Source organism: Oncorhynchus tshawytscha, linkage group LG12 (genome assembly GCF_018296145.1).
Source record: "Oncorhynchus tshawytscha isolate Ot180627B linkage group LG12, Otsh_v2.0, whole genome shotgun sequence".
Taxonomy (NCBI): domain Eukaryota; kingdom Metazoa; phylum Chordata; class Actinopteri; order Salmoniformes; family Salmonidae; genus Oncorhynchus; species Oncorhynchus tshawytscha.
In genome coordinates, this window is record NC_056440.1 from 35,897,446 (window position 1) to 35,922,245 (window position 24,800).

Sequence of the window (24,800 nt, forward strand, 5' to 3'; positions counted from 1 at the left end):
TCTTGCATTAGCAGGAACCCAGGGCCAACCGCACCAGCATATGGTCTCACAAGGGGTCTGAGGATCTCATCTTGGTACCTAATGGCAGTCAGGCTACCTCTGGTGAGCACATTGAGGGCTGTGCGACCCCCCAAAGAAATGCCACCCCACACCATGACTGACCCACCGCCAAACCGGTCATGCTGGAGGATGTTGCAGGCAGCAGAACATTCTCCACAGCGTCTCCAGACTCTGTCGAGTCAGTCACATGTGCTCAGTGTGAACCTGCTTTCATCTGTGAAGAGCACAGGGCGCCAGTGGCGAATTTGCCAATCTTGGTGTTATCTGGCAAATGCCAAACGTCCTGCACGGTGTTGGGCTGTAAGCACAACCCCCACCTGTGGACGTCGGGCCCTCATACCACCCTCATGGAGTCTGTTTCTGACCGTTTGAGCAGACACATGCACATTTGTGACCTACTGGAGGTCATTTTGCAGGGCTCTGGCAGTGCTCATCCTTGCACAAAGGCAGAGGTAGCGGTCCTGCTGCTGGGTTGTTGCCCTCCTACGGCCTCCTCCACGTCTCCTGATGTACTGGCCTGTCTCCTGGTAGCGCCACCATGCTCTGGACACTACCCTGACAGACACAGCAAACCTTCTTGCCACAGCTCGCATTGATGTGCCATCCTGGATGAGCTGCACTACCTGATCCACTTGTGTGGGTTATATATATATATTAGGCTTAATCACTATCGGAAACGGGGCACTGAATTATTAGCAAGAAAGCATTTTACCGTAGGCCTACAGTGTGCACTTGATCAATAAACTTTGGTTTGATTAGAATACTAATTAGTTAGATCTCAATGAGGACATACAATAGAGATAGATAGAGGACTCATCATGGATATAACCTGTTTATGCATGGACATTGCCATTGAGGTCTTCCACCATTTTAAAGTGGGTGGGGAATCCTATTGGTTGGGAGCAATCAGCTAATGATCAGAGCATTGTCTGCTTCTTCAAATTGGGTGTTATGGTTTGTAAATGGCTTTAACCTATATAACCGCCATCGAGTGGCCACAATAAATGAATGACACAAGATTTGGTTCAGGACTCCAGCACTACAGGTGGCAGCAAATAACCAATATTAACTTTACACTTTTTTAAATACAAAAGAAGAAAACTGACTACTTTAAAATTGAGGTAGCCTAAATACCTATGACTGTATATATGAATAGACAAAGCCATCGATCATGTGACAACATTAATTCCTATGTGAATACTCAATAGCACATTGAAGCCAAATTAAGTCGTTTAAGATGGCATCTCAAGGAGACATAGTAACCGAAAGGTTGCAAGATCGAATCCCTGAGCTGACAAGGTAAAAATGTGTTGTTCTGCCCCTGAACAAGGCAATTAACCCACTGTTCCTAGGCTGTCGTTGAAAATAAGAATTTGTTCTTAACTGACTTGCCTAGTTAAATAAAGGTTAAATAAAAATAAACATACACAGTTTGAGCTACTCCAAGAAGTCATGTTGCCCCATCTCAATGAGTAACTCAAATTGAAGGGAAACCGGGGTTACTGCAAGCTGCAATTAGTAACTAAATTATCCTTACCTTCTTCTGTGTGCGATTTTAAAATAATCTGTTCAGGGACATACATCTGGTGTATTAGAAGCAATTATTGGTACCATGACTGTCTTCTAAAAACATTTTTATTTACACAAAGATTTTTCCATTCACTATAGTGGGGGATCCTGTTTTACGCTAACAATGCTTGCAGTATCGCGGTAGGCCTTGAACTTCCATTGCTTCACTCATTCCCCCTGGGCGCTGCCCAAGTGGTCACAGACGCCAGTAGCCTATAATTGCTCTGATACAAGTCCTCTATCTATCTCTGGGACAAGCGCCGAAGAATGGACAGCGTTCCCGAGATTCCAATCTTTACGGAGCAATTTTTTTGACAGAAATCAGACATAAGTCAAATAAATAACATAGTAAAATCACAACCAGTACAGTTTTAGTTCCCGAATCCGGGCCTTTGTCATGATGACGATAACGTAGCACTCCACTACTTAACTGCAGTGGCAGATTCAAAAACCACAAGTAATTACGACACACGTTTTACGCCTGCAGGGGTGTAATCATTAGTGCACACCTGAGTAAACAGTTGCCAATACAAAACGTTTTCCATAGAAAACAAGAGTTTCTATTGGGCAAATGTAGGTAGGTTACTACCAATGATGTGCGTCATTGCTCAGTTCCGTTCGCTTTTGTTGGCTGTTTGGTTTCCAGCTAGTAAATACAGCCCAGGTGTAACACACCCTGAATATATTGCCCAACCCGCTTACCATGGTATGCGGCACTTGGCCTACTCTTGGCTGAAAAAGGAGGCCGACCGCTGTCATGAAAATGTGTTTGTTTTTATCTTTACGGTCCAAAATGCTATCCACATGCATATGAAAATGGTAAAAGCATAGGCTTAAAATATATCTCCAATGATTTTCACTGAATTCAGATACTTCCCTTGTACAGCAAGGCATCAAAGCATAAAGGACAACACGAGGAAAGTAGGCTGGTAAAGGTAAGAACGACGTGGTTGTCAGCTTTCATGACAGTTACAACAAATAACAATGTCTTGAGTAGCTTCTCCCATTCGATCAATGAATGTAATTATGTTGGTCAACTGTTATTTTAATGTTATGTTGTCTCAGACATGATATGTCATTCCCATTTCTTAAAAAAAAATTTTTTAAGCGGAAATCTGCAGTTGCTACAGCCATTTTTGGACTTGACTGTCACAACTCTATCAACCCAAAATATAAGCTTGTTTTACTCCAATGTTTGTAAACAAATTAAATGTAAACAAACACTGTATAGCCTCAACATGGTTAAAACTATAATTTAGAAATCATGGAAGGTCAATCCTTGCATCTATAGCTCTGTCTATGAATTTGAGTGGTTACATTTCTCCAACCCCACCTGTCAGCTTCTTATGGAAACAGTGGCAGGTGTGTTTATTGTTTTAACTGCACATTTTTAGCTATACAATGTAGATCCAGAGGTGTGTGTGTGTCTGTCTGTCTGTCTGTGTACAGTCTATGTGTGTGGTACCCTCCTGGTGAGCCTCTGGTGACTGTGAGTTGTTTGTGGTGTGTGTGATTGTCAGATGGATAAGAGGAGCGGTCTGCGCCTGTGTCACTTTGGGACAGCCAGGCGAAGGCGATGGTGGGGTCTGAGGAGAAGATGGATTTACATTTACATCACATTTACATTTACATGGAGGATGCTAGGGGTGTTTAAGACCAACCAGGAACATGACTTATACAGCCTCACCTGTCTTATGAAAGAGGGCCTGCATGCTGTCCTACAGACCAGCAACAACACAACAGTACCTGTGAGCAAACCTATAGACTGCACAACAATATACACACTATTTCAACTGTCACATAGAATACAGTTTTATACCATTGGAACTTACGACATTGACCCACCTCTGAGAAAATGACTGTACATACAGTACTTGCATTGTACATAGCTTTCCCTTAGTTACTTATGACAAGAAACCTTTCATTGTGGTTTTATAATGAGTTGATCTTGTTTCAATCAGGGTAAACTTTCTGCTGAACATTACAAATCGGCGGAGACTCAAGTCCACAAGGTGCTATTTAATCACTATTCAAACAAATATGTTAAACCAATCCCAACAGCATACTGCCTATTTGAGTAAATGTTTTTTGGGACACGTTTCCGTTTCAAACCCATGGTCCTCTGTTGCCTCCCCCTGCAGGACTTGGAGATGCAGACGTTTGCAGGCCCTGTGTTTGCCGGCCTGCGGCGGTCCCTGGATATAACAGAGGAGGAGTACCAGAGGTCCCTCTCTTCAGACGGCTGCTATCTACAGTTCATCAGCAACTCCAAGAGCAAGGCTGACTTCTTCCTCACGTGAGTCCTGCTGGAGGACATCATAAACCTCATACATGTACACACAACACATCTAATCTATGTCAACTCTACATAGCAGCACATGTAGTAAATGTAATTTCCCCCCCCCCCCTCCTTAGGAATGACAAGAGGTTCTTCCTAAAGACACAGAATACGCGGGAGGTTATGTTTTTCCTATCCAACCTGAAGGCATATATGGATCATTTGGAGAAATACCCCCATTCCCTGATGGTCAGGTTCCTGGGTGAGAGAGAAGTTTAACAGCTTAAGATCAAAATATCAAATGACAGGGCCTCCCGAGTGGTGCAGCTAGAGGTGTCACTACAGACCCAGGTTCAATCTTGGGCTGTATCACAACCCGGCCGTGATCTTTAGTCCCATAGGGTGGCGCACAATTGGCCCAGCGTTGTCTGGGTTAGGGGAGGGTTTGGGTGGGGGTGGGGGGATTTATTTGGCTCATCGCACTCTAGCGACTCCTCTTGGCGGGCCGGGCGCCTGCAGGCGGACCTCAGTCATCAATTGAACAGTGTTTCTTCCGACACATTGGTGCGGCTGGCTTCCGGGTTAAGCAGGTGGGTGTTAAAGAAGCGAGGTTTGGCTGATCGTGTTTTGGAGGACGCATGACTCAATTGCCTCTTGAGCCCGTTGGGGAGTTGCAGCGATGAGACAAGATCAAAATTGGGGAGAAAAAGGGGTTAAAAAAATACTAAATATCACGAGAGATTGACTGCCACCTTTGTCAGATGTTCATATTCTTATTTTCTTATTCCAGGGCTCTATAGCATTCAAATTCCAAATAAAACAAAGGTAATTTTAATGAAACACAACATTTCACAAACAGTTGTTTTTTTATTACTCTAAGTAACTTTTCTCTCATTCTTCCTCAGAAGTATTTCATTGTGATGCAGAATGTGTTTTACCCGGATGAGAGGATTAATACCAGGTAAACATTGTTTGTATTGTAGTTATGAAAGATGATTAAAAAAAAAAAAGTTGTCCATTTTGGCTTTGCCTCTTAGATATGACATCAAGGGATGTGAGGTGGGTAGGTGGACTGACCCTGCATCTACGGGAAACCCAGTTACTAAGATTCTGAAGGATAACAACTTTGAAGGAAAGCACATCATTCTGGGTAAGAGTCTGGTATGTCCTATATCTGTCAGTACCTGGGGGATGGATAAAATAATATTGTGTTCTTTCCTTGTGTCTATTATCAATTGAAAGATAAAACCCCATATGTTCCCCTAAGAAGTCAACATTTATCATGTGTTGACAGATAAGCAGCGCTCCTGGCTTGTGGATCAGGTTGAAATAGACTCGGCCTTCCTCCGTAGCCTCAATGTGCTTGACTACAGTATCCTGCTGGCCCATCAACCCTTGCACCAAGATGAGCTGGACAGGAATCACTCCTTTAGTAACCTGACTATGCGCACTGTAAAGTAAGTGTTCAGTGGAGAACAATAATCTACTGTATGAAAAAAAAAAAAGTAACACACTAGTTTTCTTTTGTGGACCTTCCAGACATGCAGCTAATGTAAAGTTACACAGTGAGAAGATAATTGCAAATCAGGTATTTTACTCTTAAGCTGATTGTTATCTCTTTGTTATTCAGTTCTTGAATGGTCTTTCCTCTGCAGGTCAATGGACCAAGACAGTCCCGCAGAGGAAGATCCCCCCACTATTCCGTTGTTGGAGGGGTACTCTGCTCGACTGGCATCAGATACAATAGACAGTGGGTCAGACCACATCCAGAACACAGGGGAACACTCTGGCCATGGAATCCCCCTCCAGGAGATAAACCTACACTCCGTAAACTGTACAGAAGCAGAACTCCTGGAGTTCCAAGCTCATCACCGTAGGCTGCTGCCTAATTTAAAAAACTCTGTGCATGTCATAGACGGACCAAAGCTGCGCTACTTTGTGGGTATTGTAGACTTTTTCACTGTGTACGGTGTGAAGAAAAGGCAGGAGAACCTGTGGAAGAGTCTGCGCTTCCCTGGCAGAGCCTTCTCCACTGTCAGCCCAGCTACCTACTCCCAGAGGTTCTGCCAGTGGGTGAAGGACCACACCAAGTAAAACGGGGACACTGAAGCCCATTGAAAGACACAGAAGAGACTGTCAAGTGAATAATCAAACTTGTTTTATGAACAGTAGGTGGCACCAAATAGCTTCTGTTGCAGTGCTAGCCTGTTTATATATATCTAGAGGAATTTTACATTAGTGATATGTCCCCCAAATAATTATGTGGCAGGTTTCTCAAAAATCATGTATGAATGTGTATAAAATGTATTGGAATAAGTCGTGACTAGAGAATCAATAATAAACCCTGTCACTGCATAAGAAACCATAAACTCCATAAAATGGGTAGACGATCACTGATAGAATAATGATTTCAGGATGATGTGTAGATACCAGAGACGGTGACAGATACCGCTGACTGAATATCGTCTCCCTGGACATAGCTAGATGTGTGTTTAGCCAGATACTTCCAACATAATGGATTTCAACGTGAAGAAATTAGCTTCGGATGCTGGAGTGTTTTTCACACGAGCTGTACAGGTAGGGTAATTTATGTCGTGTCTCCTATAAATTGATTAACGTTAAATGCTAGCTAGCTAATGTTCGCGAAATAGCTAGTAACGTCTGGCTTAAATAAAAACGGGAAACTGCATGAGTTGGCATCATTGCCAAATCCTTTAGCTTACGTTACTGACATAATACCCTTTATATCCTACACAAAACATTGGTTCAGCTGACGTTATCCTCCCTTCATAGTAGCCATCGTACGGCACTGCTAGCTTTTTTTCCTGGCTTGTAACATAGATATATTGAAGGAAGGTTTCTATGCCGTCTGTGATAGCCACTGCTAGCTTGATGCTATAGCTGACGTTCGCTACTTTGCTTTTCAGGTACGGTGTAGCTGTGGGTCAGAGGTGACCTTTCGTGCCCCCTTTGCCCAACCCCCAAACATTACAAAGCCAGATACAGTTTTCATTATTGTGACAGTGTAACAGGTCATGATGAAAATGACAGTGGGACTGATTTCCCAATGTATACAGTAACGTTGCAAGGAAGCAATGGATGTCTGTTCAGCCCATAGAAGTTCCATTCGGTTTTATTTCTCAGACTTTGTATCTAAACCCCTTGGCAGAGGATAGTGGCAATGGGAAAAGACTGGTGAAACATTAATTAGACAGGGACTGGGAGACTAGCAGGTGTAGTGTTTCATGGTGTATGAGGGCGTGGTATTTAGTTAATGGTTTCCAGTAGCCTATGAGGAGTCGCATGGCGTGAAGAGCATCCCTACACCAGTGATAATGTTGAAGATGCAAGTGACATGTCATAGGACACTATAGAAAAGTTCCATGACACACAGAAACAGTGGAAATGCACGATTGATGTTGAGTCACTGCAATAGGCCTTGTTCACAGAGAAGTGAAAGTGATTCTTTCATTGTGTATTTTGCCAAAGTTCACAGGGGAAAAGTTCGGACAGGTAGAGAAGACTGAGCTGGATGCCCATTTTGAGAATCTGCTCAGCCGTGCCGATTCCACTAAAAACTGGACAGAGAAAATCTTCAGGCAGACAGAGGTTCTGCTGCAGCCCAACCCAAGTAAGGCCCGGCATACACACTGAACTGATCAGGACAGAGGCCTCCACAACTCCCAACCCTACTTATAATGCAGACACACACACAGGATAGAAGGACCAGAAACACATTAAATGAAAACCACTGAGTTTATTTTATGTGAAACATGGCGGTAGCATGGTGATAGAGAGCATTGTGCTCTAACCTGTAACTCTCTGATTCTCCATGCTACAGTTGACCACACTGGTGAGTATCCCTCCCTCCCATAGTGCCCTGTTGTGGAATCTTTTCATCCTACTGGTCTGTAGTGCAGCAGACAAATGCTCTATGCAGTATTGGCTGTTTTCAAGCACCAGTCTGTTCTAGCGCTTGTTCTGTGGTTATGAAAACCTGTTGATTATCCTCTATTGCAAGCGGTAGCCTACTTATCAGTGAGCAGCTCAACAGCTCTGTGTGTTAAGCACACCAGACACTGACTCAGGCTTGTGGGTAACATGCAGCAATTCATTCCTCAGAAACTTGCATTTACCGTGTGTGGGATGAATATGTTAGTCTCTCTAAAACCATTATCTGAGCGAAATAACATTTATCTCCACGACATCTTCATTCTACACCTCATTCCCACCATGTTGAATTACAATACTCTACATTGTCATATTGGGCATTTTCTTACTTTTCTTTGGCATTCTTCTCTCCCATGAATTTCCATTCTCAGACTAGGTTTCATAGTGTCCATCTGTGACAACTATTTTTTTCAAGTCCTCTCTTGAAGCAGGACATCCCCCTCTTTGTATTGGCAGGTGCCAGGATTGAGGAGTTCCTGTATGAGAAGCTTGACAGAACGGTTCCATCCAGACCAAATAATGGAGAACTACTGGGTCATTACATGCAGGATGCGGCTAAAGATTTTGGACCTGGAACTCCATATGGTGTGTACTCAGGCGTTGTGTATACTTATTCTTCCCAGGTGGTCTAAATCTGGTTTGTTTTGAGAGGATTGGCCAGTGATCATTTCATTTTTGAGAGAGGAAACCGAGACTGTGCCTTGAGCCCCAGTCAAATCCATGAGTGACATTTTCTGGAAAATGCATTTTCTCACTTACCCAATACATCTTCACCCTGTGCCCTCACCCTTGTGCTATAAGAAGGGCTCAAACCATTTGTGGTATATCCCTGTGAGAAATGATCTCCATAGTTGATACAGGATATTGATTTTAAATGACATTAGATGTTTAATGTACAGGGTTGCAGGTGTAATTACAGGGTACAGTGAACATCATGATCATTTTCCAGTAGTTTATAGTGTAGAACTCTTCCCAAAGCCTTTTGTTTCTACTGATGATTTCACCCTAAGGTGAGTGAGCAGTGAGATTGGTGACGATAGCTGTTGTTAGTGAATTGGTCTCCTCCCGCCCCTGCCCTCCAGGCTGTCTCATGTCTGTCAGGCCAATAAATAGGCCTCTCTCCTTCACTGGCAGTCCTGAGGATCAATAGTTTGCGCTCACTCTCTCTCTCTCCTATGTGAATGTTGTTGAGAGCTTCAGGCTTGGCTCATATACGCAGAATGTTTATGCAGAAATTAGTTTATTAGGCTCCCTGTCTGGTGCTTTTCTCCTTCAGTTGAAATGGAGCTCAGTAACAGAGATCTAAGTGCTGGGCCATGTACAGCTTAATGAACAGCTCTGCAGTACTCCTGCTTAGCAATGATTTGTTTTATACATTAAGCTGATGCCAATAAGTCCCTTTTTTTGTTTTTTTCCAATAATAAAAATGCACACACAGTAACCTAATACTAAGCAAGAACAGGCATGTTTTAGTGATTTAAGTAATTAGATTTCTAATGAATTAATACACCATGTCACAAAGCAGACAGCTGTGTGGAGCAGTGGAAAACCCTTATTGGCATACAGATCGATCAGTCATCAATCCCATTATTTCCTCTCTGCAATAGTAACTAGATGGACACTCAGCTGCTCTAATCAGGTCATTAGTGGTCTGTTTCTCAGTTGTAGGTTTTAGTGATGCAACCTTCTGTGTGTGGGTGTAGAAACTCTGTTGTAGTAGTGTCTCCTCACAGCAATGACATGTCGAAAAACATGATTTCTTCAGTATACCAATGCGGTCTGTCCATGCCTTCCAACAAGTAACCCACACAGATATGCATACTTTAAATTCCGCAAGTTGTAGGCCTGTTTGATGATATAATCCTTGCTGTGTGGTGTTATCCATCAGGTATTCCTGTACTCCTTTTGTCTGTTTTTACATCTGGAGAAACCCCTACATTCAAAGGGGAAATTTGAGTTTCTGCCATGTCAAGAATGTTGCTACTCTAGAGGTTCCCCTCTGTTTCCGTTCCTCTTTCTTCGCGGGTATAAAGTAGGAAAGCATAGAAATATTGCACATAGACAGATCTACCGCTTCTTAGACTTGCTTTCAATGAGAGTGACAGACTAATAACTCACATGTCTATGTGAATTTGGTTGGGTCACCCAAAAAGTTACATACTGCAGCTTTAATGTTTGAGATCCTAAACCGGTTGTGTTGCACTACCAAGTCCTATTGGTCTCGACTTTTGTCTGTCTGTGTTCTTATGATAAGCATTAAGTCATTCCTAAGTACCTACAATGGTTTCCAAAATTACTGTCACTCCTGACTGGCAATGCACAAACAATACTTAAACTTATAAACAATCTCATTATAGAGAGCAACTCAAAATACCAACATGTGAGAAATACTGTACTTTATTCATGTTTCAATGGAACCCAACAAAATAATTTATTGATTTCATTAAAAATCAATGTCCCTAAAAATCAAGGTTTCACAATTAATGGCACCCTTAAAGATTATTGAAAATAACATCAACCAAAATTAAACTAGGAATGAAATTCCACTTATTTATGTTTGTCTTAAGGAACTATATATTGAGCCATTGCATCACTTCCTGTTTCACTAGGGTATATATTACACGTGCAATATCCCATTGTCATCCAACACCATGAAGAAAACAAAAGTAGTGGCAGTTCAAATGGGGACAGATGGTCGTAGACCTTCATAAATCTGGTAATGGCTACAAGAAGATCCACAAACTATTGAATATACCACTGAGCACTGTCAGGGCTATTTTGAATGTTTTAATAAGATATGGAACAGTTGAAAATCTCACGGGTAGAGGACGCAAATGCATTTGCATTTTTTCTCAGGATGGTGAGAGAAGCATCAAAATCCCCAAGAATCACTGTGAAAACTGCAGGCCTTGGTGGTGTCTTGGGGTCACCAGGTTTCAAAAAGCACCATCAGACGCCACAACCACAGGCTCTTTGAAAGGGTTGCCAGAATAAAGCCCTTTCTGACCCCAAGACACGCAAGCGCTTGGAGTTTGCCAAATGTCATTTACATTATGACTGGGTGAAGGTGTTCTGGTCAGATGAGAGCAAAATTAAACGTTTTGGTCAGATACAGCATCTGCACATTTGGTGTCGAAACAGAGATGCATACAAGGAGAGGCACCTCATACCCACGGTGAAATATGGTGACGTTTTGGGGCTGTTTTAATTCCAGAGGTCCAGGGGCACTGGTTAAGATTGATGGCATAATGAATTCTACCAAGTATCAGGTAATTTTGGCTGACAATCTGGTTGCCTCTGCTAGAGGGCTGGGACTTGGCCGTTGGTGGACTTTCCAACAAGACAATGACCAAAACATACTTGAAGATCCACACAGAAATGGTTCTGTGACAAAATCAATGTTCTGCCGTGGCCATCTGTCGCCAGACCTCAATCCAATCAAAAACCTGTGGGCTGAGTGGAAGAGGGCAGTTGATAAGCGCAAACCCAAGAATGTGAATGCTCTAGAAAGGATCTGCATAGAGGAATGGTCCAACATCCCTCCAAATGTGTTCCTTGTCAAACATTACAGGAAAAGACTCCATGCTGTTATCCTTGCCAGAGGTGGTGGTTGTACTAAATGAGTGCCAATAGTTATGAAACCTTGATTTTGGGGAAATTTATTTTGTTTTAAATAATTGCATCATTTTGGTTGGTTGATTTGAAATGTGAGAAATACTGTACTTTATTCATATGTTGTTATTTTGAATTTATCTCTATAATTATATTGTTTATTTTTTAAGGTAGTGTTTGTGCATTGCCAGTCAGGGGTGCCAGTAATTTTGGAGCCCACTGTATATTTCACATTGTTTGTGGGTTCATCATATTCTCGTGTGTGTGTGTGTGTTCTGTAGGTAGCACCCTGATCAAGGTAGGTGACTGTGAGAGGAGACTAGGCGGTGCACAGAGAGAGTTCCTACAGACCTCCGCTATCAGCTTCCTTGCCCCACTCAGGAACTTTCTGGAAGGAGACTGGAGGACCATCTCAGTGAGTCTGGCTTTCTGGCCTCAGAGGGACATCATGAGATTGCATGCAGACCCGTGTATAGACCAGGATTTATGTGTGGGGTCATGCCGTACAGAGAGGTGCTGATCTTCTCCTCTCTGCCTCAGAAAGAGAGGCGTCTCCTGGAGAACCGCAGACTGGACCTGGACTCCAGTAAAGCGCGACTGAAGAAAGCCAAACTAGCTGAGTCCAAGGCCGCGGTGAGTCTACCCTCCACCACCTCTCCCTGTGCACCTTCAGCTGCATCATGTAACCAGGCTCCAGTTCAGAGCGAACTGCTACTGCTAAATAACATCTGTCTCTATTCTAATTATGTTCACAGTGTGAGGGAGAAGTGAGTATTGGTGTAAAATATTGTCTACTTTTAGTTATTTTATTTTCCCTTTTTCTTTCTGACATGCTCATTGCCACCATGAAATCCAGTTAAGTGCATGTTTGTCTTCAGAGAGAGAGAGGGACTAGAGTTCTCTTGAAAGTGAGTGAAATTAACTTGTGGCATGGTAAGGCCTTGTAAGAATTTTAAGCTTGTAAGTAAGCATTTAACGGTAAGGTCTACACCTGTTGTATTCGGCACATGTGACAAATAAACTTTGATTTGATTTGCACTGGAGCAAACCCGTATATGACCCTAGAGTCAACAAAACTGAGTAGTACACAAGTATTTGGAAAATGGTGAAACAAAAGTGTATTTCAAATTAGACTAATTTGAGTCCGTGACAAACTGCATCTAATTACCCAATGTATCCCCTCATAAAATCACAAAGGCCTATTTGATAGCAGTAGTGAGAGGAGAGGCCGTGTCCCATGTGAGTGCAGATGACTGGAGTTGAGAGTCCTGATTGCTAACCTGCTTGCCCTATTATACCATGACCAAGGTCTAGCTTCACTTCATATTCCCTGCTCCCATTCTGTCAGAGCATTTCAAATGTTTAGATATTTGGCTGAGTTTTTCCTTCAGGGCAAAGATCTGATTTGATAAGCCATTGTATTAGCCATTTGATTAGATTTTTTTCTGTAATATGAGTAAATAAACAGATGTACGGAGAAAATATGTTCTTTCAGTTGTAGACTAATATCAAATCAGATATTTGAAACCTGTATGCATGGTGATTGCTACATGAAGGCATGCTAATTTGGAAATGTATGTATTAGTTTAGCCTAGCCTACACTATATATATATATATATATATATATATACACACACACAAAAGTATGTGGACACGCCTTCAAATTAGTAGATTTTGCTAGATCAGCTACACCGTGTTGACTACACGCGTATAAAATCGAGCACACAGCCATGCCATCTCCATAGAACATTGGCAGTAGAATGGCCTTACTGAAGAGCTCAGTGACATATAACATGACACCGTTATAGGATGCCACCTTAACAAGTCAGTTCGTCAAATTTCTGCCCTGCTAGAGCTGTTATTGTGAAGTGAAAATGTCTAGGAGCATCAACGGCTGAGCCACAAAGTGGTCGGCCACACAAGCTCACAGAACGGGACCACTGAGTGCCGAAGCGCATAGCATGTAAAAATCGTCTCTCCTTAGTTGCAACAATCACTACCAAGTTCCAAACTGCCTCTGGAGCAACGTCGGCACAATAACTGTTCGTTGGGAGCTTCATGAAATGGGTTTCTGTGGCCGAGCAGCTGCACACAAGCCTACGATCACCATGCACACAAGCCTAAGATCATCACCATGCACAATGCCAAGTGTCGGCTTGAGTGGTGTAAAGCTCACTGCCATTGGACTTTGGAGCAGTGGAAACCACGCTTCACCATCTGGCAGCCCGATGGCCAAATCTGTGTTTGGCGGATGTCAGGAGAACGCTACCTGCCCAAATGCTAGTGCCAACTGTAAAGTTTGGTGGAGGGGGAATAATGGTCTGGGGCTGATTTTCATTGTTCGGGCTTGGCCCCTTAGTTCCAGTGAGTGGAAATCTTAACGCTGCAGCATACAATGACATTCTAGATGATTCTGTGCTTCCAACTTTGTGGCAACAGTTTGGTTAAGGCCCTTTCTTGTTTCAGCATAACACTGCCTGTGCACAAAGCAAGGTCCCTACAGAAATGGTTTGTCGATCAGTGTGGAAGAACTTGACTGGCCTGCACAGAGTCCTGACCTCAAGCCCATCAAATACCTTTGGGATGAATTAGGACGCCGACTGCGAGCTAGGCCTAATCGCCCAACCTCACTAATGCTCTTGTGCTGCGGGGACTTGCTTCCTTTCAGCCAATGTTCCAACATCTAGTGTAAAGCCTTCCCAGAAGAGTGGAGGCTGTTATGGCAGCAAAGGGGGGACCAACTCCATATTAGTGCCCATGATTTTGGAATGAGATGTTCGACTACCAGGTGTCCACATACTTTGGTCATGTAGTGTATTTCCTAAAGTACAGCACTTTAATTACTTTGGGATTTGGCCAGTCCAATGTAATGATTTAAGAACTCATTTGAGAGTAATTTTATTATATTAGATCAGTGTGTCCCAAACTCAGTCCTGGGGACCCCAAGTGGTGCAAGTTGAGTTTTTTTCCCCTAGCACTGCACAACTGTTTCCAATAATCAATTCATCTTTGATTATTAGAATTAGCTGAATTAGCAAAACGAGTTCGGGAAACACTTTATTCGATATATTGTCCTCAGAATAATAAATTATTTTCCACGTGCTCATACATTTACATAAAATATACATTAAAGATCAAACCAACAACTTATCACCCAGTATATAACATTCTAGTTACTCCATTATATTATAGCTTAGCCTCTGACCGGAAGACAGGAACTATTGTCTAGGTATACTTTGCAGGCTACACATAGTATGAGCTAGAATGGCGTAATGGTTGAAGGTCTGCTTCCTTTTTATGGGCTATGACACATGACAGGCTGTGTACACAGAATGATCTCACATCCTGCTGTTTTTATTTACACATGCTGTATAGTCATTAACCTTCTAGTCTAACGCGGCTTGGGAATCACCAGGAGATATGCAGGTGTAGAAAGATATTTGGACCGGTCTCAGAATTGTCTCTGTATATCAGCAAGTAAAGAACAAAGGGTTTCGTTTTTGCTGTGTGTGCTTTCCTGTCACATGACTTTATTATACTTTTTTTGTTTTGTTTGATTTTGTTTCTTTGGTTTGGTGCACACCATACTGTACGTGTAAACTGCTCTGCCATGTCTGTAGGCTGTGCCTGATTTTCAGGAGACCAGACCCAGGAATTATGTCCTCTCTGCCAGTGCATCTGCGGTAAGTAGCTTAAACAGCCAGTCCACGCTACACTAACACTACATGTAGCCTACTCTCGCTGACATCAGTGTGCTCATAACCTTGAGCAGCCTCTCCATACAGTGTCCACATGCGTCATGTTGCAGGCAGGTAGAGACTACAGCCAAGTGTTGAGTGCCCCGCTCCCCCTAGAGGTCCTAGAGCAGTGGTTCCCAATCCTGGTCCTGCGGCTGCCTCGCGAGCCACCCTGATCTCACCAGCCATTCATGTAAGCTTGTGAGATATTCTCTACACAGATGTAGATATTTGTGTAGCGAACCATTTATGTAAGCTGACTGAGATCAGGGTGTCTGGCGAGGCTAGTCCTGGGGGGTCCAAAGGGGTGCACACTGTTTTGCCCTAACACACTTGATTCAGCTGATCAACTCATCGTCAAGATGGATTATTTGAGTCCGGTGAGTTAGTGCTAGGGCAAAGAACAATATGCACTGTCCCAGAAAGACTATTAAGAATTAACTTCATAGCCATTGAATATTGCTGTGCATTATAGGGAAATAATGCCTGCTCTAGAATGTTCTTCCAGCCAATCAGAATTGAGTATTCAACAATTCCATGGTATAATCCCAGTTAAATAAATAAAACGTTGTGGCCCCACCAACAACACAAATGGACTATACAACTACAACATGACGTGAATAACGACTTGGAGTATAAGACACTATAATGTTAATCATGTCTCTTTGTGTTGTCACTCATGACAACCAGGGTTGTATACAAGACACAATAGGAGACATATTTTTTTATTCTATTATGTGCTTCGACATCTGTAGCAACAGTTTATTTATTTAACTACACAAGTCAGTTAAGAACAAATTCTTATTTACAATGATGGCCTATCGGGGAACAGTGGGTTAACTGCCTTATTCAAGGGCAGAATGACAGATTTTTACCTTGACAGGGTTTCGATCCAGCAACCTTTCGGTTACTGGCCCAACGCTCTAACCACTTTATCACCAGATTGCTTTCGGCATAAAGTCCATTATCTATGTGACACTTTTCGGACACACCCACAAAAGTAGTGTAAAGATCTTCACAGGTGTTTCACTTCAAATGATCCAGATAAAATTTACTCTGAGCACAGTACCAGAATCTGGCAAATCTGCTGTCTTGAATGCACCCCTGGGTTGAAAACGTATGTTTCTTAACTGTCATGTCATCAGTCTCAATCTAAGAATGTGTGTTTCTCCCCTGTGATGTCATCAGAATGTGTGTCTCTCTCCCCCTCTCTTGTTGTCCTGCGGCTTTTCAGCTCTGGAGTGAGGAAGTGGACAAAGTGAGTACGACATGTTTGGATACCGTCCTCACATACTGTCTAAGTAAATTATATCTTTACGCTTTATCTTTTGTTTCTAGATTGTCTCTTTCCGCACACACTGGTGGACACAAACAAAACAGCTGATAAAGGACATGTAGCTATTACCGCCACACCAGCGTTCACGATGCATGAATGCAGTCAAATTCTATGTGACTGTTTTAGTCATGGTAACTAGGCTTCTCCAAGCTCTGCTGCTGCTGATCATTAGTAGCATACCAACCTTCTAACTGCCTGGTACTCCACACTCTATTGTCCCTTTAATCACTCTGACATCAATGCAAATGTAATCGAAAATCTAATCAAATACTTCATGAGAGCTCGTGTTGCACAACATTTCTATAGGCTATGCAATTACGTGAGAAAACAGAGTGATGGCCTCTATTAAAAAGAGGAGTTTCCCATCAGCTTTCTATAGGCTAGGCCTACTATATTTATTTCTCAACTTTCCTAATATTAAGCACATGACTTATCTTTACAAAAGGACTATAGCCTACCTGGGTTGCATGAACATGAACCTTAGGAAAAGTAATTTCCAATCGCTATTTAAATGCATAGATGACATGTATTTTTTCTTGCTGCCCCTTTTTCGGGACAGGTGCATGATAATGGTCCATTCTAATTCAAAGCAAATTTCACACACACAATATTTAATATATAGTACCAGTCAAAGTTTGGACACACCTACTCTATTAGTTAAGGGTTTTTATTTTTTAATTATTGTAATTAAAAAATAATATTTGTGAAGACATCAAAACAATGAAATAACACAGATGGAATCATGTAGTAACCAGAAAAGGGTTAAACCAATCTAAATATATTTTATATATTCTTCAAAGTAGCCACCATTTGCCTTGATGACCGCTTTGCACACACTTGGCATTCTCTCAACCAGCTTCATGATGTAGTCACCTGGAATGCATTTAAATTCATTTGTGTGCCTTGTTAAAAGTTAATTTGTAGAATTTCTTTCATTAATGCGTCAGATGTGTTGTGACATGGTAGGGGTGGTATACAGAAATGGACCTATTTGGTAAAAGACCAAGTCCATATTATGGCAAGAACAGCTCAAATAAGCAGAGAGAAATGACAGTCCATCATTACTTTAAGACATGAAGGTCAGTCAACCCAGAAAATGTCAAGAACTTTGAACGTTTCTTCAAGTGCAGTCGCAAAAACCACCAAGCGCTATGATGAAACTGACTGTCATGAGGACCGCCACAGGAAACGAAGACCCAGAGTTACCTCTGCTGCAGAGGATAAGTTCATTAGAGTTAACTGCACCTCAGATTGCAGCCCAAGTAAATGCTTCACACAGTTCAAGTAACAAACACATCTCAACATCAACTGTTCAGAGGAGACTCCGTTAATCAGGCCTTCATGGTCGAATTGCTGCAAAGAAACCACGGCTAAAGGACACAAATAAGAAGAGACTTGCTTGGGCCAAGAAGCACAAGCAATGGACATTAGACTGGTGGAAATCGGTCCTTTGGTCTGAGTCCAAATTTGAGATTTTTGGTTCCAACCGCCGTGTCTTTGTGAGACGCAGAGTAGGTGAACAGATGATCTACGCATGTGTGGTTCCCACCGTGAAGCATGGAGGACGAGGTGTGATTGTGCTTGGCTGGTGACACTGTCGGTTATTTTTTTTCAAATTCAAGGCACACTTAACCAGCACAGCTACCACAGCATTCTGCAGCGATACACCAACCCATTATGTTTGCGCTTAGTGGGACTATCATTTGTTTTTCAACAGGACAATGACCCAACACACCTCCAGGTTGTGTAAGGGCTATTTGACCAAGAAGGAGAGTGACGAAGTGCTGCATCAGATGACCTGGACTCCACAATCCCCCAACCTCAACCCAATTGAGATTGATTGGAAAAAGTTGGACCGCCGAGTGAAGGAAAAGCAGCCAACAAGCGCTCAGCAGATTGAGAGAATGTCAAGAGAGTGCAAATCTGTCATCAAGGCAAAGGGTGGCTATTTGAAGATTCTAAAATATACTTTTTTGGTTACTACATCATTCCATGTGTGTTATTTCATAGTTTTGATGTTTTCTGTTATTCTACAATGTAGAAAATAGTAAAAATAAAGGAAAACCCTTGAATGAGTAGGTGTGTCCAAACTTTTGACAGTACTGTATGTAAAGACAATATTAATTCAATAGTCTAATATTGTCACCCATCAGACTATCACTTATGAATTATAGATAATTGACCAACTGACCTACATAATCAGTGTGTGAGTTTTAGGTTTGGGGAAGATAATTTTCACAATTAAAATGCACCTTTTATAGAAGCATTACATGCATAATCACATTTGCGGTCACTTTTGACAATGGTGTTTTCCCGCTCATGGAACATTTGTGCTTCAAGCCTACTGCCGTGTGCGCATTGCTGCACTTATAATGTGAAGAAATAGCCTAATAGCCTAATTTATCAACATTTCAAGCTAAACGTTCTGATCTGTTACGTCAGCCACATTGCGTAAAAACGTTTATTTGATGCTAGTGGTTGTATTAATTTGGGATATATCACATCCCACAACTGTCCCAGACTATGTTTGGAATATTTATTTCTCTCACAGATAAGAATAGTTCATCTTTTGTACTATGGGGGTAGTAAATTGACGTAGGCTAGTGCTTTTGCTGTTCGTTAGACCTACTCATCTTGTTGGCTGACAAAGTACATGTGAACAGTTCTTCCAGTATCTTCAATATGCACCTTGGAATTGGATAAGGACACGCGAGTTGCGTCCCCGATGTGTCTGTCTTCACTTGTAGCCTGTGAGAAAGACCCGATCAAGTGATGGAGAGCCATGTGAGTGAGAGGTTCATCGGTGCGCTCAGCCCTCGGGGAGAAGGGCACAACGTCCGCTGGCCACAAAAGGCCTGGATTTTTATTTTAGGGTGCGTAACGGCCACACACAGGGGACGCCACCATGAAATTCGAGGCATTATCAAGTGCTGTCAAATTATGAATTAGAGACTGATAGTGTGTACAGCCTGTCCAAAAAAAACAAAGCAGAGCTCAGACTCTTCAAGCTAATTTTTTTCAAATCATCATTATTCGCATCATGCAGCCTGATAATGCATTCAAAATCAAAACGTATAGCCCAACGTTTGTAGAACTACATTTACATTAACTCTAAGCATATAGGTGTACCTATTTCTTTGTTAACCGCTCAACACAGAATACCAGCACTCCCTCAAATCATTTGGAGAAAATATCCTTTGTATTTTATTCAACTTGGTTCAATTGTATTCTTCAAACTATAAACTAATGCCACGGAATTCTAAGCAAATCTTGTCTGCTAAATTGGTGTAGCTCACAGCCATATGACAGTCAGATCAGAACTTAACAAGGACAATGCATAGTATGCTATTTTGATCTTTTGAAATAGACTACATTTTCTTCATATCTTGCTTCTTTAGACCTTTCTTTAATAAATTGTGAAGGTGTAGGCTATATTACATGGATTTATTAGACTTTAAAATGTAGATGTTCCAAAAGTCCTGCATCTGTGGCTTGTCGGTGATGTGTGGAAACCAGGAGGTGCTAAATATGTTTGTTAATTAACGTCAATTACCATGAGACCGACAGTTATTTGCTTGACAGTCACCGGCTGACCTAATTTCGTGACCGCCACAGCCCTAATGACATGTTATCTCATTCTGTGTTGTTGTTGTTCTGTAGGCAGCGCATGAACTTCGAGTGGCCCAGACAGAGTTTGACAGACAGGCAGAGGTCACACGACTCCTACTGGAGGGCATCAGCAGTACACACGTGAGTCATGAGGTCACACATATATAGAGAGGACAAACATGACCACTACACCTAACTGTACTGTTTACTGTGTATTGTGCTGTTTTAACATAGTGGTAACAGGGTATGTTGAGGAGGAACAAGTATTTCTAACGGGGTTGTCTTGTCTGTGTTTTGGATATGTTGTCTGTAGGTGAACCACCTGCGCTGCCTGCATGAGTTTGTGGAGGCACAGACAGCCTACTACAAGCAGTGTTACCTGCACATGCAAGACCTGCAGAAAGAGCTGGGCAGGTGAGGACTGGCTCTGGGTAGATGCACACATGTATATTGGGCATACTTAGCTGGGGTGTCTATGCCTGGCTTTCATTTGCTGCAATGATTTGCTCTTCAAATGGGTGTATGCTGTTTATCAATGACCATCTCCACTGTCATCTCTTATGCTCTCAGTTCCAATGGAGATGTGTAAGTAACATTTGATGACGATTACAGTAACATATTTACGTTAACCGCTTTTCTAAAAGTCTTATTATTCCTTAGGGAATGTGCTGTGTACCTTATGGCTGTCTTCTCTCCCTAAACCTCTGCAGGTTTCCCAACGCGTTTGCTGGTAACCCGGGTCTCTCCATGGCCTCCAGTGGCTCCTCTCCCCAGGGGAATGCCACCCTACCCCAGGACGCTGCCAGCGCTGTGGAGACAGACACACTGAAAATCGAAGAGGTACAGGCCCCCGCCACGGGCACACGCAAGGCCAAGGTCCTGTACGACTATGACGCGGCCGACACCAGTGAGCTCTCCCTACTTGCTGACGAGGTGAGCACACTCGCACACATTCCTTTCTGCACGCCAGTGATTAGTTTAGTCAGGTGTGTCTGTGCAAGGCTAGAATATGTGGACTGATTACTGGCTCATGAACAGTTTAATTGTATTAACACTGCTGAATAACTATTAATACACTACTGTATGTTGTCTTGTCTTTTCCCAGCTAATCACAGTTTACACAGTGCCAGGCATGGACTCTGACTGGCTCGTTGGCGAGAGAGGGAACCAGAAAGGGAGAGTGCCTGTCACATACCTGGAGCTGCTCAGCTAAAGAAACTACACTCAAAGAAATACATGGACAAACACACACAATTGCACTCACATGCCTTCAAACATGCAGACGTTGATGAATTCAAACAAGCAAACACACCCACTGTACATTCTGTACGCACCAGGACTGCATGAAATCATTGGTAATTATGAAGGCAAATGCGCTACATTGAATATGGAGGAATGGTTACCATGACAACTTGGCTGAAAATTCTGAATTGTGAGATGTTTATAGATTTTAATTTCACCCTGCTTCTGACAGCAGGACAATAATCCTGCAGCTACAAGACATGTAAATGGTTATGTGGATTATAATTAAGGGACAAGTTTGTAGGGGCTGATACATTTTTTTCAATAGGGCAAATCAAGTCTGACATTTTTTAAGTGGAAATTACAAACTTTAGAAGCCTTTTTAAACCTTGAATACACTACAATTTGCATTTCCTGCTGCGCTGGAAAATTCTCTGCGACAACGGAGTGGCCAAATTTAAGATCGCAGATTTGTACATATTGAAATCCCCTGTATTATTCAGGCTTTTTGGTTTTATTTTAGGTGACCTTTCACAACAGGTGTGAAGCTTCATACAACCTGCCCACTCACTGTCACCTGTTTAAACTATATGCACCAATGCACCAATCTTTTCCATTCCATACACCCTGTGCACCTATGGTTAGTCCACATTCCTATAATGTAATTTTCCTCTACCACTACCAGGAACTGAAACATTTCATGGCCGTATGCCCTGCTTAACGTACTGGGAATGTAATCACTCTTACAGCAAATATTTGAAGCACTCCTAGTCGTTTACTAGCTGCCTTACAATGATGCCAGAGAGCTGTTTCCATCTGCTATAGCTAATAGAATGTATTGTACACTCCTGTTTGCTTGGACACTTCCTTTGAAGAAGACAGGCCAGATCTAACACAGAACATACATTTTGGCATGCGAGACCACAACTTATCATTTAAGTATCTGTGATTAGCTATATTCCCATTTGTCCCTTTTTTTAGTTTGCTCTTTTGCTCTTCTGTTTCTTAAACATGTTACTGTTCCTTCAGTTGTCTTTTGTTTCTATTTAGTAAAATGTTTGTTTGATCTGATGTCTTTTCTGTGATCAAGTCTTAAGTGTTTTCAGACAGGACCTAGGCTGCTGCATGTGCTACTGGCAGGAGTTGGACAGACTATTCTGTCCACTGAAAAGCCTCTTTAAAAGAACAATTGTAATCCAAAGTTTTAATGGCTGTATGTATGTATGTATCTTTATTTATTTATTTTAGTACCAAAGGAAACAAGTATATGCATGCAATTCTGAATTGAGCCCAACCCTGGTTTGTACCATTGCTGCTGTGGCATGTCTTGTTTTGACCCTTTTCTGCCTTTACTGTCAATGTATTTATTGCCTGTTTACAAGTCATGCTGAATGAATGAAAAATATGTAGGATGTAATAAAAAAAAAGTATGCTTTATTTGGACACAATCCGGTCATGTGGTTGTCAGCTCAAGTTGTTCTTAGGCTAATATTCTGGTGTAGCAGTCAGTCAGATGGAAAGTAATCATTCTGTTAGAAATACATTTCATTTCAAATTCAAACTTTGTCCAACATCCTGTAACACATCACATCAAAGTTTATTGGTCGATTTGCAGGTGTAGTGAAATGCATATTTTTCTAGCTCCTACAGTGCAGCAGAATGTCTAGCAAATACACAAATAAGAAGATCTAAACAAATCAAATGTCAGAATGTGTCCAATTAACAATCGAATGTAGATTATATTAGCGAGCAGTGTCAGAATCCAGAATATAAATACGTGGTGTGTCTAGACTGTATAATTTGGAAGGGTCTGGTATGTACAGTAGTAGGTATATTAGGATGAGCTATGTTGAGAATACAGTATACATACACAGTAAGTAAACAATATAATATATGCCACGCAGTCATGGGTGTATAGTTAGTACAGGAGGGGGCTGAACACACACCCCTGGAGGGCCCCTGTGTTGAGGATCAGTGTGGCAGAGGTGTTCTTGCCTACCCTCATCACCGAGGGTCAGCCCATCAGGAAGTCTTAGTACCCAGTTGCAGAGGGAGGAGTTCAGACCCTTAGCTTAGTGCCCTCCTAGCTCATCACTACGGTGTTGAAATCTGAGCTGTCGTCAATGAACAGCATTCTCACATAGGTATTCCTCTTGTCCAGGTGGGATAGGGCAGTGTGCAGTGCGACGGCGATTGTGTCGTCTGTGGATCTGTTGGGGAGGTATGCAAATTGTAGTGGGTCTCAGGAGTCAGGTAAGTTGGAGGTGATATGATCCTTAACTAGCCTCTCAAAGCACTTAATGGTGACAGAGGTGAGTGCTATGGGGTGATAGTCATTTGAATCAGTTAGCTTTCTTGGGTACAGGAACAATGGTGGACATCTTGAAGCAAGTGGGGAAAACAGACTGGGATAGTGACGAGGTTGAATGGGTCTTTAAACACTGCTCTGAGGATGCTGCTTGGGATGCCGTCTAGGCCGGCATACTTGTAATACCTGTTTGACACAACATACTCTCCTATTTCTAATAGTTTCATGAGTACTGAATCAACATGTTCATGTATATAAAGTATTGCAAAATAATTGTAATGCTTAGCATTAAAAGTATGATTTAATTTCAAATAAACAAAGAAAAATAGCCTCAATCCACATTTCAAGTAAGTGCTGTAGGTAATTTCTGGGAATATACAGTATGTACATGTTTATATTTTAAATGTCATTATAGTTATGTGTATCTATAGTGCCTGTACATTCTAGAGGGTCCACCATGTACTCTCCCTACTGGTGTCCCCCAGGGCTCGGTTCTAGGCCCTCTCCTCTCTATATAACAAGTCACTTGGCTCTGTCATATCCTTACATGGTCTCTCCTATCATTGCTATGCGGATGACCTTCAACTACTTTTCTCCTTCCTCCCTTCTGACACCCATTTGGTGACATGCATCTCTGTTAGCCTGGCAGATACCTCAGCTTTAATGCTAGCCTAACACCTCAAGCTCAATTTTGACAAGACGGAGCTGCTCTTTCTCCTGGGGAAGGCATGCCTGCTCCAAGACCTCTCCATCATGGTTGACAAATCCATGGTGTCCCCCTTCCAGAGTGCAAAGAATCTTGGCGTGACCCTGGACAACACCCTGTCGTTCTCTGCAAACATCAGAGCAGTGACTCGCTCCAGCAGGTTCATGCTCTACAACATTTGTAGAGTCCCCACTTGTACCATCAATCCTTTGCAACTTATCCAGAACGCTGCAGCCCGCCTGGTGTTCAACCTTCCCAAGTTCTCCCATGTAACCCCGATCCTCCGCACGCTCCACTGGCTTCCAGTCGAAACTCATATACACTACAACACCATGGAACATGCCTACGGAGTAGCAAGAGAAACTGCCCTTCCCTACCTTCAGGCTATGCTC

General features: G+C 42.3%; 2 protein-coding genes across 10 annotated transcripts; both read left to right on the forward strand.

Annotated features, from left to right (window-relative positions):
- Window positions 1-1,521: 1,521 nt before the first annotated feature.
- On the forward strand, window positions 1,522-6,269 carry LOC112263072 (phosphatidylinositol 4-phosphate 5-kinase-like protein 1). Of its 4 annotated transcripts, none has more exons than XM_024439053.2 (10): window positions 1,522-2,564; window positions 3,150-3,377; window positions 3,591-3,641; window positions 3,771-3,925; window positions 4,045-4,169; window positions 4,698-4,732; window positions 4,816-4,868; window positions 4,945-5,057; window positions 5,202-5,364; window positions 5,563-6,269. In XM_024439053.2, exons 2-10 carry the CDS (start codon window positions 3,150-3,152, stop codon window positions 5,999-6,001), a joined length of 1,362 nt encoding a protein of 453 aa, XP_024294821.1. In that variant the 5' UTR covers window positions 1,522-2,564; the 3' UTR covers window positions 6,002-6,269. The 4 variants fall into 4 exon arrangements, with proteins under 4 accessions (XP_024294821.1, XP_024294820.1, XP_024294822.1 ...); XM_024439052.2 differs by having other exon boundaries at window positions 1,525-2,564; window positions 4,813-4,868; XM_024439054.2 differs by lacking the exon at window positions 3,150-3,377 and having other exon boundaries at window positions 1,528-2,564; window positions 4,813-4,868.
- A 39-nt stretch (window positions 6,270-6,308) lies between these two features.
- Window positions 6,309-22,831, forward strand: LOC112263073 (endophilin-B2). 6 transcript variants are annotated; one of them, XM_024439057.2, is made up of 14 exons: window positions 6,309-6,484; window positions 7,397-7,538; window positions 7,749-7,760; window positions 8,315-8,443; window positions 11,752-11,885; window positions 12,011-12,103; window positions 12,226-12,237; window positions 15,091-15,153; window positions 16,442-16,465; window positions 20,204-20,293; window positions 20,466-20,566; window positions 20,723-20,737; window positions 20,863-21,085; window positions 21,258-22,831. In XM_024439057.2, the coding sequence occupies exons 1-14, from the start codon at window positions 6,422-6,424 to the stop codon at window positions 21,363-21,365; spliced, it is 1,209 nt and encodes a 402-aa protein (XP_024294825.1). In that variant the 5' UTR covers window positions 6,309-6,421; the 3' UTR covers window positions 21,366-22,831. The 6 variants fall into 6 exon arrangements, with proteins under 6 accessions (XP_024294825.1, XP_024294828.1, XP_024294826.1 ...); XM_024439060.2 differs by lacking the exon at window positions 20,723-20,737; XM_024439058.2 differs by lacking the exon at window positions 12,226-12,237.
- The last annotated feature ends 1,969 nt before the right edge of the window (window positions 22,832-24,800 follow it).